The 17,855-nt window shown below is 45.1% G+C and overlaps 1 protein-coding gene across 4 annotated transcripts in view; it reads left to right on the top strand.

Moving 5' to 3' along the window:
* LOC143765620 (trafficking kinesin-binding protein 1-like) overlaps positions 1-17,855 on the top strand; it is a 109,266-nt gene that overhangs the window by 54,069 nt on the left and 37,342 nt on the right. For all 4 annotated transcript variants that reach the window (XM_077252465.1, XM_077252468.1, XM_077252464.1 and 1 more), the window contains 2 exons: positions 987-1,264; positions 8,331-8,525. In XM_077252465.1, coding sequence (XP_077108580.1) covers positions 8,420-8,525 — 106 coding nt within the window. In that variant the 5' untranslated portion in view covers positions 987-1,264; positions 8,331-8,419. The remainder of the gene's footprint in view (positions 1-986; positions 1,265-8,330; positions 8,526-17,855) is intronic.

The following is a 17,855-nucleotide window of genomic DNA, read 5'->3' as shown; positions in this document are numbered from 1 at the left end:
GAGCACAACCCCCATCTGTGGACATCGGGCACTCAGACCATTCTCATGGAGTCAGTTTCTAACAGTTTGTGCTGACACATGTACATTTGTGGCCTGCTGGAGGTCATTTTGCAGGGCTGTGGCAGTGCTGCTCCTGTTCCTCCTTGCACAAAGGCTGAGGTAGCAGTCCTGCTGCTGGGTTGTTGCCCTTCTACGGCTCCCTCCACCTCTCCTGGTGTACTGGCCTGTCTCCTGGTAGCGCCTCCAGCCTCTGGACACTACGCTGACAGACACCTCAAACCATCTTGCCACAGCTCGCATTGATGTGCCATCCTGGATGAGCTGCACTACCTGAGCCACTTGTGTGGGTTGTAGAGTCCGTCTCATGCTACTATGAGTGTGAAAGCACAGCCAACATTCAAGAGTGACCAAAACATCAGCCAGAAAGCACTGGTACTGAGATGTGGTCTGTGGTCCCCACCTGCAGAACCACTTCTTTATTGAGTGTGTCTTGATAATTGCCAATAATTTCCATCTGTTGTCTATTCCATTTGCATGACAGCATATGAACTTGATTGTCAAACAGTGTTGCTTCCTAAGTGAACAGTTTGATTTCACAGAAGTTGATTTACTTGGAGTTATATTCTGTTGTTTAAGTGTTCCCTTTATTCTTTTGAGCAGTGTATATACAGACAGATATAAAATGATGAAAATTGCTCTCCTAATATTTTCCAGCAGCTTCAGAACAATCTTGGACATTATTTTTTTTTATATGCACAGGGAAAAAGTGGCCTGTTTTACTGACCGTCCAGGACTTTCTGGGTGGCTAGTAAGCCTGTGCCCAGATTTCACTAAAACAGATAATGTTAGGAAAGTACTGAACACAATGTTACCAACTCTGAGACATGAGTCTACTGGAGTGATTTTTGTATTGGTGATGTTGTGCTATTGCTCTCTGTTATCAGCTTGTTTATAGACCTGACCCCATTTGTTTTGTCTTTACACAGGGCGATCACCAGTGGCCTGGCCCAGGAGAGGCCCGGATATCTCTTTTGCCTATCAGAGCAGGGCTTCCTAAAACCTTCAGTGAATGGCAGCTTGCATCTCCCGCTGACTCCTGCCAAGCTGGACCCCTCCGAATTCCGTGAGGAGGCTGCCAGATACCCACCAGCGTGCTCCAGTGATATCCCCGTGCCTGACAGCAAACTCACAGCCCAGGAGGATGACAAACACACGGCATCAGCGGAGAGAAGCCGCCATGTCAGAGATGTTTCTACAATCACAGGTGAGCGGGTACATGGTCACCTGGTGCCACCATCATACTATTCCTATTTCTAAAGATATGATGCTATAGTGGGCTATTGAGGGTCATCATGGTGGTCCTTAAAGGTGACTATACAGGTAAGGCTATGTGCACACGTTGCTGATTTTCCTGTGGATCCGCAGCGTTTTTGACACTGACGATCTGCAGCAGTTTTCCATGTGTTTAACAGTAGCATGTTAACCTATGGAAAACCAAATCCGCTGTGCACATGCTACGGGAAAAAAACGCTTGAACGCAGTGTTGTTTTTCCGCAGCATGTCAATTCTTTTGGTGGATCTGCAGTATTTCTGCACCCATAGACTAGCATTGAGTCAGGCACATCCGCTGCAAAACCGCAGATGTAAAAAAGATCTGCTGTTTAGCTGCGGGGGGAAACGCTGCAGATCGGGAGCAGGGAGTGTGTGGGCGGTGACTGTGCGTGTATAGTGTGTGCGGGCGGGGTCTGTTGCTGTCCGGGTGTGTGCGGGGCTGTCCGGGTGTGTGCGGGGCTGTCCGGGTGTGTGCGGGGCTGTCCGGGTGTGTGCGGCTCTGTCCGGGGGTGTGTGTGTGTGTGTGTGCAGGCATCGTCCGATGGGACTACAAGTCCCATCGGGCTATGCCTGCTACAGTGATAGTGATTGACACATTAGCTAATGATGGGACAGTAGTAGTCATCATCCGGCTAATATGATGAATGTAAAAAACAAACAAACAAAAAAAACACATACATTACATACAACATATGACATACAGAACATACAGTACATACGACATACAGAACATACGACATACTGTACATGCAACATAGAGTACATGCAAACAACCACAAGATGGCAGTAAGATCACTGTCACCTTAAAGAAGCCAACATATGTAAAAATTATTCTAAAAAAGTTTTTATTAAAGAAACAAAAAATGAAAACAATACATCAAAACATAAATAAAAACTACTGCATTCCATCAGGATAATACCCCATGGGAAAATAGCTATAGGAGGCCACGTATATATATTTATACTGGGAAGAATAATGCAACAGATGCAAGAGAAAAGAGAGACAATTCAAAAATTCTTGGTTTCCATTTGGATTACATATATGGCGCTATCAGCATCCCTATTAAAACACCAAAGCCCCCCGTTTTCCTAGCAGCTCTGCTTAGCATAAAGGCATAAAGACAATCATCATGGATCCAATACAGCTAATGTCACATAATACCACATAATACAATGAAAGGTAAGTGCAAAGTATCTTTACCCAGATGCCATGAATAAACGTGTGCCTCCTATGCAGCTCTTCCCGGCGCCCCGACGCGCGTTTCGCCCTTGCTTCTTTCGGGGGCGTCTGTAGAGTACATGCAACATAGAGTACATGCAACATAGAGTACATGCAACATAGAGTACATGCAACATAGAGTACATGCAACATAGAGTACATGCAACGTATGACAAACAGTACATACAACTGAACATATGACATACAGTACATACAACAGTACATACCATATAACATAACATATATAACATATGACATACAATACATACAACAGTACATAAAACAGTACATACAACATGACATGCAATACTTTCAACAGTACATACAACATATGACTTCTCATGTACAACACCATGGAATTAATGGTGCTATATAAATAATAATAATATAACATACAGTACATATAACATTCAGTACATACAACATATGACATACAGTACATACAGTACATACAACAGTACATGCAACATATGACATATAGTACATACAACAGTACATACAACACATACATATAGACATACAGTACATATACACAACACATACAGTACATACATCATAGAGTACATACTCACCATCACCTTGATCCCCAAAGCCATTGCTCACCTGTAAAAAATATTAAAATAATAAACAAACAATATTCTCCCTGTGTCCGCAGAAATCCAATTAATACGAGTGTCCCACATCAGTTGATGCGACCGCTCTCCAGGGGCACCGGGATACAATGACGGAAGGTATCCTTCCGCACTGTATCCCTCCGCCACTGTGAGAAATAGTTCTTCCTCTCACTTTTGGCACTGCCGTGTGGGAAAATTCCCACTCATCTTTGCCATAAAGTGAGACAAATGAACTCAGGTAACCTCTTCAGTGATGCACTGCAGGAGCCATTGTCGTGATCGCCGTGGGACACTCGTTATTAATTGGGCTACGGCGGAAAGGGAGTATACGGTTGGTTTATTATTTTTAATTTTTTGCAGGCAATCGAGTATGGCAAGTATGGTGAAATTAAGAATATTAAAATACTTTTTTCTGGCTGTGTCTTTTTTTTTTTAACTCTTTCAATACTATAGGATTTGTAATGGATAGGCGTCTTATTGACGCCTCTCCATTATTAACCGGGCTTAATGTCACGTTACAATAGCAAGGTGACATTAATGCCTTATTGCCCCATATCCCACCGCTACAGGGGAGTGGGAAGAGAGGGGCTAAGTGTCGGAATTGAAGCATCTTCCAGGTGCTCTATTTCTGGGGTGGCTGGGGGCTGGTATTTGTAGCTGGGGGGGGGGGGGGGGGGCGGCAAATATCCATGGCCCCTCTCTAGGCTATTAATATCATCCCCCCCAGCTGTCTGCGTAACCATTCTGGCTATAAAATATAGGGGGACCCCACGCCTTTTTATTTATTTATTTATTTTTTTAGGTTCCCCTATTTTAATAGCCAGTAAAGACTACGCCGACAGCTGCTGGCTATTATTCATAGCCGGGGAAGGGGCCATGAGTATTACCCCCTTCCCAGGCTACAAATATTGGCTATCGGCTTTCCCCCTCTGGCGCAGAAAATTGCACGGGAGCCCACGCCATTTTTTTTTTTTTTTTTTTTTTTAAATTAAACATGTTAATTAATCAACATCGGCCTTGCTATTTTATATCTATGGCTATATCTATCTATAGATATATATATATATATACACAGTACAGACCAAAAGTTTGACACACTTTCTCATTTAAAGATTTTTCTGTATTTTCATGACTATGAAAATTGTAAATTCACACTGAAGGCATCAAAACTTTGAATTAACACATGTGGAATTATATACTTAACAAAAAAGTGTGAAACAACTGAAATTATGTGTTATATTCCAGGTTCTTCAAAGTAGCCAACTTTTGCTTTGATGACTGCTTTGCACACTCTTGGCATTCTCTTGATGAGCTTCAAGAGGTAGTCACCGGGAATGGTCTTCCAACAATCTTGAATGAGTTCCCAGAGATGCTTAGCACTTGTTGGCCCTTTTGCCTTCACTCTGTGGTCCAGCTCACCCCAAACCATCTGGATTGGGTTCAGGTCTGGTGACTGTGGAGGCCAGGTCATCTGGCGTAGCACCCCATCACTCTCCTTCTTGGTCAAATAGCCCTTACACAGCCTGGAGGTGTGTTTGGGGTCATTGTCCTGTTGAAAAATAAATGATGGTCCAACTAAACGCAAACCGGATGGAATAGCATGCCGCTGCAAAATGCTGTGGTAAGTCTGCCTTCAATTTTGAATAAATCCCCAACAGTGTCACCAGCAAAGCACCCCCACACCATCACACCTCCTCCTCCATGCTTCACGGTGGGAACCAGGCATGTAGAGTCCATCCGTTCACCTTTTCTGCGTCGCACAAAGACACGGTGGTCGGAACCAAAGATCTCAAATTTGGCTCATCAGACCAAAGCACAGATTTGCACTGGTCTAATGTCCATTCCTTGTGTTCTTTAGCCCAAACAAGTCTCTTCTGCTTGTTGCCTGTCCTTAGCAATGGTTTCGTAGCAGCTATTTTACCATGAAGGCCTGCTGCACAAAGTCTCCTCTTAACAGTTGTTGTAGAGATGTGTCTGCTGCTAGAACTCTGTGTGGCATTGACCTGGTCTCTAATCTGAGCTGCTGTTAACCTGCGATTTCTGAGGCTGGTGACTTGGATAAACTTATCCTCAGAAGCAGAGGTGACTCTTGGTCTTCCTTTCCTGGGGCGGTCCTCATGTGAGCCAGTTTCTTTGTAGCGCTTGATGGTTTTTGCCACTGCACTTGGGGACACTTTCAAAGTTTGCCCAATTTTTCAAACTGACTGACCTTCATTTCTTAAAGTAATGATGGCCACTCGTTTTTCTTTACTTAGCTGCCTTTTTCTTGCCATAATACAAATTCTAACAGTCTATTCAGTAGGACTATCAGCTGTGTATCCACCAGACTTCTGCTCAACACAACTGATGGTCTAACCCCATTTATAAGGCAAGAAATCCCACTTATTAAACCTGACAGGGCACACCTGTGAAGTGAAAACCATTCCCGGTGACTACCTCTTGAAGCTCATCAAGAGAATGCCAAGAGTGTGCAAAGCAGTCATCAAAGCAAAAGGTGGCTACTTTGAAGAACCTAGAATATAAGACATATTTTCAGTTGTTTCACACTTTTTTGTTAAGTATATACGGTAATTCAACGTGTTAATTCATAGCTTTGATGCCTTCAGTGTGAATGTACAATTTTCATAGTCATGAAAATACAGCAAAATCTTTAAATGAGAAGGTGTGTCCAAACTTTTGGTCTGTATTGTACATACATACATACATACATACATACATACATACATACATACATACATACATACATACATACATACATACATACATACATACATACATACATAGAGTTTTTCACACAAAAATCTCTAGCATGCCAGGCTTGCCTTGTCACTCTCCACAAGGAGAAACATTACCCCTTAGGCCCCATGGTACATGAGCTAATGCCACTAGATGGCAGCATGGCACATAAGCAGAGCACAGCGGCTGAAGGCTGTGGTTAGTAATAGCCTACCTGTCCTGGCTCAGACCTGAAGTAGTAGTAGTAATAATAATTTTTATTTCTATAGCGCCAACATATTCCACAGCACTTCAAATTTTAGAGGTATAGTACAGTAATTAGGGTATGATTGTGTATAGAGACCAGATGACTGAAGGGAAATTTGGTAGAGTCGAGAGGCCTGCTGTGTTCAAATCCCACCAAGGACAACATCTGCAAGGAGTTTGTACACTATCTCGCAAAAGAGAGTACACCCCTCACATTTTTGTAAATATTTTAAATCCGCTGACAACAAAAGTGAGTACACCCATAAGTAAAAATGGCCGAATTGTGCCCAAGGTGTCAATATTCTGTGTGGCCACCATTATTTTCAAGCACTGCCTTAACTCTCTTGGGCATGGAGGGCACTAGAGCGTCACAGGTTGCCACGGAATCCTCTTCCAGTTTTCCATGACGAAATGACGGAGCTGGTGGATGTCAGAGACCATGCACTCCTCTGTCTTCCATTTGAGGATACCCCACAGATGCTCAATAGGGTTTAGGTCTGGAGACATGCTTGGTTAGTCCAGCGCCTTTAGCCTCAGTTTCTTTAGCAAGGCAGTGGTGGTCTTGAAGGTGTTTGGGGTGGTTATCATGTTGGGATACTGATCTGGGGCCCAGTTTCTGAAAGGAGGGGTTTTTACTCTGCTTCAGTATGTCACATTACATGTTGGCATTCATGGTTTCTTCAATGAACTGTAGCTCCTCAAAGCAGGCAGCACTCATGCAGCTCCAAACCATGACGCTTCCACCACCATGCTTGACTGTAGGCAAGACACTTTGTCCGTGCACTCCTCACCTGATTGCCACCACATCGCAGTTGATGCCATCTGACCCAAATAAAGTTTATCTTGGTCTCATCAGACCACAGGGCATGGTTTGCTGAAGACCAGACTGGAATGGTTTGCAGGCTTTCTTGTGCATCATCTTTATAAGAGGCTTCCTTCTGGGATGACAGCCATGCAGACCAATTTGATGCAGTGTGTGGTGTATGGTCTGAGCACTGACAGGTGGATCCCCCCACCCCTTTACCCTCTGTGGCAATGTTGGCAGCACTCGTACATCTATTGTGAAAGGACCTGTATGGTCTTGGTCACGGTGCTGCAGCTCAGTGTCGGGGTGCAGACAATCTTCTTATAGCCTCGGCCATTTTTATGTAGAGCAACAATTCTGTTTTTCAGATCCTCAGGTCTTTGCCATGAGGAGCCATGGTGAACTTCCAGTGACCAGTATGAGAGAGTGTGGGAGCGAAAACACCAAATATTTACCACCCTGCTCCCCAGTCACACCTGATACCTTGTAACATCGAGTCACATGACACCAGGGAGAGAAAATGCCTAAGGCTATGTGCTGACGTTGCGGATTCGTGTGCGGATTTTTCCGCAGTTTTTGAAAAATCCGCAGGTAAAACAGCCAAATCCGCAACGTGTGCACATACCCTAATTGGCACAATTTGGCCATTTTTACTTAGGGGTGTCCTCACTTTTGTTGCCAGCGGTTTAGACATTAATGGCTGTGTGTTATTTAGAGGGCACCAAATTTACACGGTTATACTAGCTGTACACTGACATAAAAAGATACAATAAAATATTCACAAAAATGTGATGGGTGTACTCACTTTTGTGAGATACTATATATTTATGATTGTATTATTTTGTTAGATGCTATGGATGCATCTTTTTTCCCTCAGATTTTTTGCCAGGAATAAATTGTCCACAATATGAAAGCATTTTACAATTGCAATGTCGCTGTGTGTCCAGCAGAGGGCAGTGTTGTTTTTCAGACTTCATAGCCCTGTAGCTGACATGGGCAATATAAGGTCTTCCTGCTCCCACCAGGGTTGTCAGTCAGCTTTTCAGAGATCCTGAATGGCAGATCTTTTGATATTCCTTCCATTATGTGGAAGGTTTCCAATAATCTTTACTGTAAACCTAATTAAGCTGTTATTATCTCTGTTTGCTGCCAGTGAAGTGAATTCACCGTTAATTACATCTAGAGACTGAAACTGTATCCAAGTCACGTGATGATGATCCCTGATTACATCACAGGCGTCTTTATGTACCAGGCAGAGGGATCTGGTTTCCATTCTGGAGCAGCAAGCTGAGATCTTGCAAGCCATCAATGAATGTTATTGGCTGAGAATGATTAGAGAGTGAAGTCTTCCAACAGATTTTCCTGTTTCCCTCCCCAGATGTGTGCACCAGTGGGGACGTCCCAGAGGTGGAGATCATCAGCCTGCTGCAGGAGCGGCTCCCGCACTACACCCTCCGCGCCGACACCATGTTTGGCTACGAGCACGATGACTGGCTGCAGACCCCCGTGCTCCCGGCAGATCTACCTCTGCGCCTCACCCCTGAGCAGATAGAGGAGACCCTGAAATATTTCCGTAAGTTGCCTCTTGGTGTACTGCATACACCGGGGCCAATTTCATAGAGGATCGATATCGTTTTGGGAAGGGGAATAAATCCACTTAAGCACAGTGAGAAAATACAACCAATGCCAAGAACCTACCCGGGAGTACATGCCAGGGGGCAGCGGCTAGTGTGGGTGCTGCTGACTGCTCAGGTTGGCACTGTTCCTTTAGTGAGGTAGGTAGGCATTTTCTCCAGAAGCACGGTGCGAGTTTCAAACATCTGATCCTTAAAGGGATTGTCCACTACTTCTCAAGTGCTCCTGTATTTTCCCCCAAATAAAATATTAACATCCTGTGCTCATTTCTGTTGCTGGCACCGCTCCAGCGACTTTTTCCCCTGGTATAACTCCTTTCCTGTCTATAGCAGCATTTACTTTACCGGGGCTGAGTTGCAATACCAGACACATCCCATAGCCAAGAGTGGTGCGGTTTCTTGGAAACAAAACAGACCAATTTTGTGAATCCTTTCCAACTCTTTGAACTGTATTCTGGCACCCTTCTATTGCAGTACCCCAAACCACTGGCACCCACAGAATTTCAGCTCACAGCTGATTATAGGGCATCCAAGGCCTGACATGGGGAGTCCTGCAGTGTGAGATGAGGTTGACAAAACCAGACATCCCCTTTACTGCATAAATGACCTCAAATTAATGTGTAAATCCTGCAGTTGCCCAGTGCCCCGATACCTGTTTGCGGGTGACCGCAAGAACGTAAGCTTCTGAGGAAAATGCCAAGTATAAAGCCCACTTCAGGACTTCAGGGATTAGTAAAGAAGCTTTTTTTTTCTTAAACGGCCCCTCCTTGTGCGTAGTCGTGTCTGGTATATCGCATACACTGAAATGGAACTGAGCTGCAATACCAGGCACAACCCATGGGCTAAGGGGGCTCTATACTTCCCCCTGACAGCCACCTAAACCCCTGAGGGTACTCCCACCTTTTGTAGAAGTTGCAGATACCAAGGTTGGGCAGTTGGTTGGGCTGTTTTTCCAACCTTTGACTCCAACTCTGGCCCAAAGCTGACCTGACTCCCGAGCCTGGAAGCACACAGTCTGTTTTCTTAGCTCCCATGGAAGGACCAACTGCAGGTCTCTTGACCCAAGCACAATAGAGTCATAGGCATATATATTGGGTTGTTGAGTTTTGGGCAAGAAGACCTGCGTCTGGGAAAGAGATTACAGGCCGTGAAACTTGGACTTGAGGAACCAGCCTAAGTGATTAGATAGAACCATGCCCATGTGTGACCACCTCTCTTATGTGGGCTGGTGGCACAGTAGACTGTATGGTAGTTGGGGGGACCCCCTTTCTGGAGATAGATGTGGTTCCCACCTCTGGGACCTGCACTTATCATACATGTGTGACACACGCTGAATATAAGCCGTAAATAAGGCAAGGATAGGACTACCTCTTTAAGGAACGCGGGTCCCATGTACACAATATGGTCACTAATAGTCAATCATCCTGTGTATACATACCACAAATATCATATAGGTGTATAATACATGATCTGGTGACCATCAATAACGTCTTCATGTGTTCTGTCCCAGTTACAGTGGCTGCTGCATGGCTCCAGGCTGTTTACAGTCAGTGAGAGGTTATGGCCTAGCATGAGTCCACACTCCTTGTTCCTTATCGCTATAGGGAGGTGTTGCAGGCGGCTCCTCAGATGAGTGAACTTTGTACTTGTTGTCAGCCGAGATGCAGGGTGTGAGATCTGGGTACATGGGAAGGTGAATACCAGAGTAGATATGAAGTGGCGACATAACATGGAAGCTTGAGCGCTGCAGTGCTGGTTTCCACATGTTTTCATTATGTCTGCCGGTTCTGGGACTCATGGCATTGGTTTGCTCTAAATAACATAGTAACGTAGTTAGCAAGGCCGAAAAAATACATTTGTCCCTCCAGTTCAGCCTATATTCCGTCAGAGTAAATCCCCAGATCTACGTCCTTCTACAGAACCTAATAACTGTAAGATACAATATTGTTACGCTCCAGGAAGACATCCAGGCCTCTCTTGAACCCCTCGACTGAGTTCGCCATCACCCCCTCCTCAGGCAAGCAATTCCATTTTCTCACTGTCCTGGGGTGCTCTTCTGCAGGATAGGAGCCGTTATTATGTCCGAGCCTTCTGGGGCCCACCGGTATCCTCGTTATTCTGCTTGGCAAGTTCAACTCTGTAAAAATATCACCAAGGCTTTCTTTGCTGTCAAGCTATAGGGTGACCACCATCATGGCCACCATTATAACTACTACATAAGAGGGTCTAATCCAGTATTCCCAGAATTATGCACATTAAAAAATATTTGTCCCAAAATTAACATTTTAGATCTATCCTAATGTTCTGATAGCTGGGATCCTCTTGGATCATGAGAACAGCGGTTCCAATGCCCTTCGTGTTAGTGGAGCTTCACAAGACTTCCACACGCACATAGCTTGTATTCAGTCCAAGTGACCGTCACTGTTCTCAGCTATGTCCTTCAGTCCAGTGCTCTATTCACACACAGGACACTGGGGGTCTTTTGTGGTCAAACCCCAACACTGTGGGTAGCTGAGTTTTAATTTTGTCCCAACCCTTTAAGAAGTTTAGGAGTGTTAAATGATAACTTGATGAAGTTTTCTTAGAGCCCCCTAGGGGACTGAACCCCCAACAAGAGCAAAATGTGTCCACTTGTGATAAAAGGACAGCCTGGTGCTTGACAATACTTCAATACATTTCCTTATTTTCTTGAGAGGGGAGCCCTGCTTCACTTTTCCCTCTTTACCCCAAAAGCCCTGTTTGCTGCCATCTTGGTCCTCCATTGAAGTCCAGAATATGCCTGTGCTTCATGGGAGACCCGTCAATTTCACTATAAACTAAATATAGTAGTATTGCAGTATATACAGCACACTTGATCCAACGATCGCTGATTCCGATTGCAGGGACAGAAAATTGACGCAAAAATAATTCCAAAGACATGCTGATAGAGAATTTAGATTGTGAGTCCCAATGGGGACAGTGATGATAATGTCTGTAAAGCGCTGTGGAATTAATGGCGCTATATACGTGAGTAAAATAAATACCGTATTTTTCGGGCTATAAGACGCACCGGACCATTAAACGCACCCAAATTTTGGGGTGGAAAATAGCAGAAAAAAGATTTTTATAACATGGGGGTCAGTCTTATTGTCAGAATTTAAGGTATCTTACCTGAGAGCCAGCGGTGGTACAGCGGGGTCACAGAAGGCAGGGTCCCTTCCTCAGGAAGCCGGCGGCAGCAGAAGTGGGGCAATGCTGCAGTCCCTGAGTCCAATGCTGCGGGTTCGGTGTTGGCAGTGACGCAGAGCTGGAGCAGGGTCCCATCCTCAGGATGCCGGCGACGGCAGAGGTGTGGCGATGCGGTGCGGAGTGCACCTGAGCAGGGTCCCTTCTTCAGGATGCTGGCGGCAGAAATGTGGCGCCACAGCCCGGTGTCCACAGTAAGCAGAGTGCATCATCGGTTTCCCTGTGGCCATCTTCCTGAAGCCGTGGGCCGTGCGTGCGCAGATTGAGATCTCTGTAGCCATTTTCCGAAGCCGAGTGCTGCCAACATTTCAATCTGCGGCCTCCGGTGTCCATTATCCTGAAGCCTCCGGCGGCCCACGGCTTCAGGAAGATGGCCGCAGGGAAACTGGTGATGCACTCTGCTCAGGATGGACACTGGGTGGCGGTGCCGCCACATTTCTGCCGCTGCAACCTGATGAAGGGACCCTGCTCAGGTGCACTCCGCACCGCCGCAGCATCGCCACACCTCTGCTGCAACCCCCTTCCCCCGGTAAGCCTGTGTTCGCACTATAAGACTCACCCCCCCCCCCACCCCCCCCATTTTCCTCCCAATTTTTTTTTAGGAAAAGTGTGTCTTATAGTCTGAAAAATACGGTACATAAGATATACCGTAAAATAATCAACCCCCTCTTTCCAGTTCAGACATAAGGAAATAAAAACTAGATACACTAAAATTATTTAAAAGTTTAATGTCTTAAAGAAACTAAAGCTGCCAAATGTGGTTTCTGCAATTAAGACAAAAAACGCAATAAAAAGCAAACAAAACATTGTGTGTTTCACACAGTGGTATCGATAAAAATGTCTGCCCAGCACTCAAAAAAACAAGGCCTCATATCACTGTTAACGGCAGAAAAATAAATCGTGGGTCTCAGAAAATGGCATATAATATAAAAGTCAATCCAACAATGACAACCACAGGGGTTTGCTGCAGACCCTGGGTTGTCATGTCAACCCATCATCTACCCGATGGGCGGGATTAGTGATGCGCTTCCGGCGCGATTCCATTAAATGCCGCTGTCAGCGTTTGACAGCGGCATTTAACAGGTTAATAGCCGCTGGTGGATCGCGACTCCACCTGCGGCTGTTAGGGGCACATGTCAGCTGTTGAAAACCGCTTACATATGCTGGGAAAGATGTGGGCTCACCGCCGGAACCCACATCAAAGGGAGGGACATGACATGCGCTGTACATGTACGGCACATGTCGTGAAGGGGTTAAGCAATGTTTTACCTGAAAGAACGCATCAACTGCGATCCCATGCTGTCCTGTCTGTATACTCACTTTTGCTACTACCACTGCCCAAGAGCTCTGATATGATCAGACTATGTCCCTGCACGGTCAGACACGGCCATTACACAGTACACAGCAGGGGCACATTTATAAGATTATCTCAGCACAGGAACATTTTTGTTTAACACATCCGAATGTGGAAATTATTATTATTCCAAGATGTATTGATTGAAATGTTGATTAAAATTAACTTTGTGAGAGAACCCCTTTAAGCCCAGAATGATGAGCATGGGTTTATATTTATGGCAAGTTCTTCTAGATGTTTGCACTGATATATATAGATAGAGAGATAGATAGAGATATAGATATATACTACATGTTTCCAGCCAGCTAACGCTCGGCACGCTCATTGCTATCTAATTAACGCTGCTGGTGATTAAACTAAAGTAAATAATGACAACATTCAATAGCACTTACGCAGGTGGTAAATTAACTTAAAATGAAGTTAATAACAATAGTGTGGTGATGTGTTGGGGGCAGGATTATGTGTGGTGGGGGGCGGGATTATGTGTGTTAATGGAGTAGGGGGCGGGATTATGTATGGTAATGGGGTGGGGGCGGGATTATGTATGGTAATGGGGTGGAGGGCGGGATTATGTGTGGTAATGGGTGGGGGGCGGGATTATGTGTGGTGATGTGGTGGGGGCGGGATTATGTGTGGTGATGTGGTGGGGGGGCGGGATTGTGTGGTGATGTGGTGGGGGCGGGATTATGTGTGGTAATGTGGGGGGGCAGGATTGTGTGGTGGTGTGGTGAAGGGTGGGATTATGTGGTGGTGGGGGGTGGGATTATGTGTGGTGATTTGGGGGGCAGGATTGTGTGGTGATGTGGGGGCAGGCATATGTGTGGTGATATGGTGGGGGCGGGATTATGTGTGGTGATGTGGTGGGGGGGCGGGATTGTGTGGTGATGTGGTGGGGGCGGGATTATGTGTGGTGATGTGGGGGGGCAGGATTGTGTGGTGGTGTGGTGAAGGGTGGGATTATGTGGTGGTGGGGGGTGGGATTATGTGTGGTGATTTGGGGGGCAGGATTGTGTGGTGATGTGGGGGCAGGCATATGTGTGGTGATATGGTGGGGGCGGGAATATGTGTGGTAATGGGGTGGGGGGCGGGATTGTGTGTGGTAATGTGGTGGGGGCGGGATTGTGTGTGGTAATGGGGTGGGGGGCAGGATTATGTGTGGTAATGTGGTGGGCGGAGCTACTGTGCAGAGGACGGGATTAGCGAGTAATCACGATGCATATATATATATACACACACACACACACACACACACACACACACACACACACACACACACACACACACACACACACACACACACACACACACACACACACACACATACAAATATATATAATCTGTGTGTTCAGCTCCTCTGGCTCTTTGACATGCTGCTTGTAGACAGAACTGAAATTTCTTATGGAACCATGTTTTGCGGTACCTGGTGGTACACTAGTGTGGTCGCTCACACAGCTCCTCTACCGACACAGCACAATCAGTTCTATCTAGACAACTCCTTGAAGCGTGAGATTGTGTTAGAACGGGAATGGAGGGAAATATTTAGCTGGGGTAGAACAGGACAAGGTGGCAAAGCTAGTACAATTCAAGGGTCCATAATAAGGATGTTCTGGTTTCTAAGTGTACAATGCAGAAGTCCAAATTGTCTTAAAAAAAAAAAATGTAGGACCTTTTGGTGGAGTCATTGTGTGTTGGGAGTTTGAAACAAAGATATATGCCAACTGCCGATCTAAGAATGTGGTGTACTTGCTTGCCTGTTTGTGTCCGAAAATCTATGTTGGGCAGACGAGCCAAGAGATCAGGCGCAGGATCCAGCAGCATATATCCAACATCAGCAGAGCCAAAGGGGACAAGGAGAAGGACAAACCAATTTCATCTGTGGCATCCCATTTTCTGGATAATCATGCTAGCAAGTATCACAACATACGGGTCAAGGTTTTGGACCAGGTGTTGAGCAGTATACGTGGGGGCGATCGGACAAAGGAATTACTACGTCGAGAATCCTGTTGGATCTTCAATTTGAAAAGCTTATCACCCAATGGACTTAACGAGGAACTTCTTTTTTCTGGATTCTATGGCTGATTTGGACCTGTTCTGTATCCCAGATTGGGCTATTATTAAATCATTCATATGTGGGATCATGTGTGCAATGGTCAGAGTCACTGTGTCTGTGCCTATATTGTCCTCATGTACGTACGTGTGTGTGTGTGTGTGTGTGTGTGTGTGTGTGTGTGTGTGTGTATATATATATATATATTTTTTTTTTTTTCCCCCATGTTGCAATACCATACATCTGGTTCAGTCATGGCCCAGTGTACAAACTGTATTATATACCTCAGACGCATGGGAATGCAAGGGTGTCAACAATGATGTCATTACATACTATGTTATAAAGACGGATGATTAATGGTATTCACGTCTGATTACCATCTACTGTATTCGAACACTCGGTCCTATGGATAATTATAGTTATATACGTATCTGTAATGGGGGCACATGATATTTATAACACACACATGCATGTTTGCTTATGCATGAAGTCATAAGTGTGCTCTTATGTATATACATTGTGGAGCACGGTATACATATGTGCCTGTATTTCCCCTTTTTCCTCGTCTGATATAACTCCGTTTGTAGGTTATATTCACAGTGAGTCTTCCTGTATAGATATTGCGCGGTATATATAGCGCAGGCATTGGCGTTATGCCTATTTTTCTATGTAATAAATATCATGACGCTAATTTATCGATACACAATATCTATGTCTGTGCGCATGAACATTTGCTGCTTTATTGTTTTCTAACCTGATTTAATGGGATTGTGTTTTCATTGAGTATTTGCGTGTGTAACTCCTCGCAGGTGTAACTACTTTTTGATTGACATGCGAAAAGCATTTTGCTTTGACATGGGGGGTTTAGGCTGTGTGGTGCGTGTGCGCGAATTGCAACCACCTTGCATCCCTGGTCTCAGCTTTTAGATTTTTTATTTTTTTTTTCTCTGTGTGTGCACATGTGCTTGAGCCATTAGATGAAACTTTATTGTTCCGGTTTGGACTGTAACACAGACAAGATGGCTGCGGCCATGTGGCATCACATGCATGTACTCCGCACGATCTCTTCACACAGGTGAATATGCTTAGTACCTTTAGAGATATGTATATATGCTACTGCATTGAATGCCACACACTACATGATATCTTTTCCCTGAGGAAGCCGCTACTCGGGCGGCGATACGTGGGAGCCTTACCCACACTTTGCTTCCCTGCTTCACATAGATCCTCTCTATGGCTTTGGACTGCTGGTATGATGGGGGACTTTTTATGGGATGGAGGTCTTTGGGCTTTTGTATTATCTAGCCCTCCCTCTCCCCTCCCCTTGCAGATCCTATAGGCACCATCTTTTAGTCATTTATCTAAGTGCTTTTCATCCTTGGTGCATTCTTTTACCAGGGTCTTTTTTGCCATATGACTAGGGTCTTGATACTGTTGAAGTTTCTCTGCACATCAATTATGCACCCTATTCTGGGGAGTTATGGTATTGCAACATGAACACCACACCATTGAGTGGTTATTAACCTCTGCATTCTGTCTGTGCAGCTAGATCATTTGTGATCACCTTATTGTGGGAAGCTTATGTTTTGTGGGTTATCATTTTCCTCATTTTAGGATTTGATAAATACTCTAATATAGGCATGTTGTTTTGCATGTTTGCAGTTTTTAAGTGTTTTTAATCGTTTTGTGGTGTCGTTCTTTGTATGCACGTATATGTAGTCTTTGAGGTTTATTGCCAATACAAATTATTTTGATATTGATATATGTTTGGAAGTGTTCCTATTCATGTGGGCACGATCTTTCTCTTGTTTTTTTTCTCTGGGAGTTTCAGGTGGGGTCATGGCATGTAGATGCAGTCACAGAATAGGTTGGCTAGAAAGTCTTGGCTGGACAGTAAAGTGAGCTTCCCTCATGGGGCCCATAACAGCTGGGTGTTTTTCCTCCATTGGAGATACCCCACTGTATGTAAAAACCCTGGTTTCCGACCATTGGTTGATATCAACATGCCACCGATCAGCCATGTGTTTGTTAATCAGTTGATTGGATCGTCTGTGAGGCCTAAAAATCACTTTATCACAATAGAAAAACTGTATGGGGGCCCAACAATCATATTAGCAATAATTCGAACCCCATGCTATCTACATCGGCCGTGTGAAAGGTCCTTCAAACACCAGTCCAGTTGCTACATTTATGATTGGCACCTGAGATTGCAGAGCTACCACATGGCTTGGTGCCTTCTGGACCTGTAGACCCTCCAGGTGCTGCCCTATAGGGGGCCACACATGTAGCACTGCAGCCTATGTGCCTGTTTGCACTGCCCTCATTCTGCTCAGATGTTTGGCCGGATTCCTGAGTGACAGCCGGGATTTCCTGCTCCTGCCTCACCGGTTATGGACTGTGGATGTGACCGGCAGCACATCATCAATGGAGGGCGACCAAAGGAGAGAGGAGGGATTAGGGCTTGTGCTCAGATCTCATCCCTCACATTCTACATGACAAAGGTTCCTGTAGCCACGAGGCAAGAAGCCGGGGATGATGGGATCCTTCCTTACTCGCCTACACTTGTCTTGCATCTCATTATTGCAGGGGATTTGCCCTAACCAGTTCCAAAATAATTAACTACTCGAAAGCTTGTGAGTAAGA

This window comes from Ranitomeya variabilis, chromosome 4 (assembly GCF_051348905.1).
Source record: "Ranitomeya variabilis isolate aRanVar5 chromosome 4, aRanVar5.hap1, whole genome shotgun sequence".
NCBI lineage: Eukaryota > Metazoa > Chordata > Amphibia > Anura > Dendrobatidae > Ranitomeya > Ranitomeya variabilis.
Note: the sequence above shows the minus strand (reverse complement) of the source record. Positions and strands in the feature narration are given on the sequence as shown.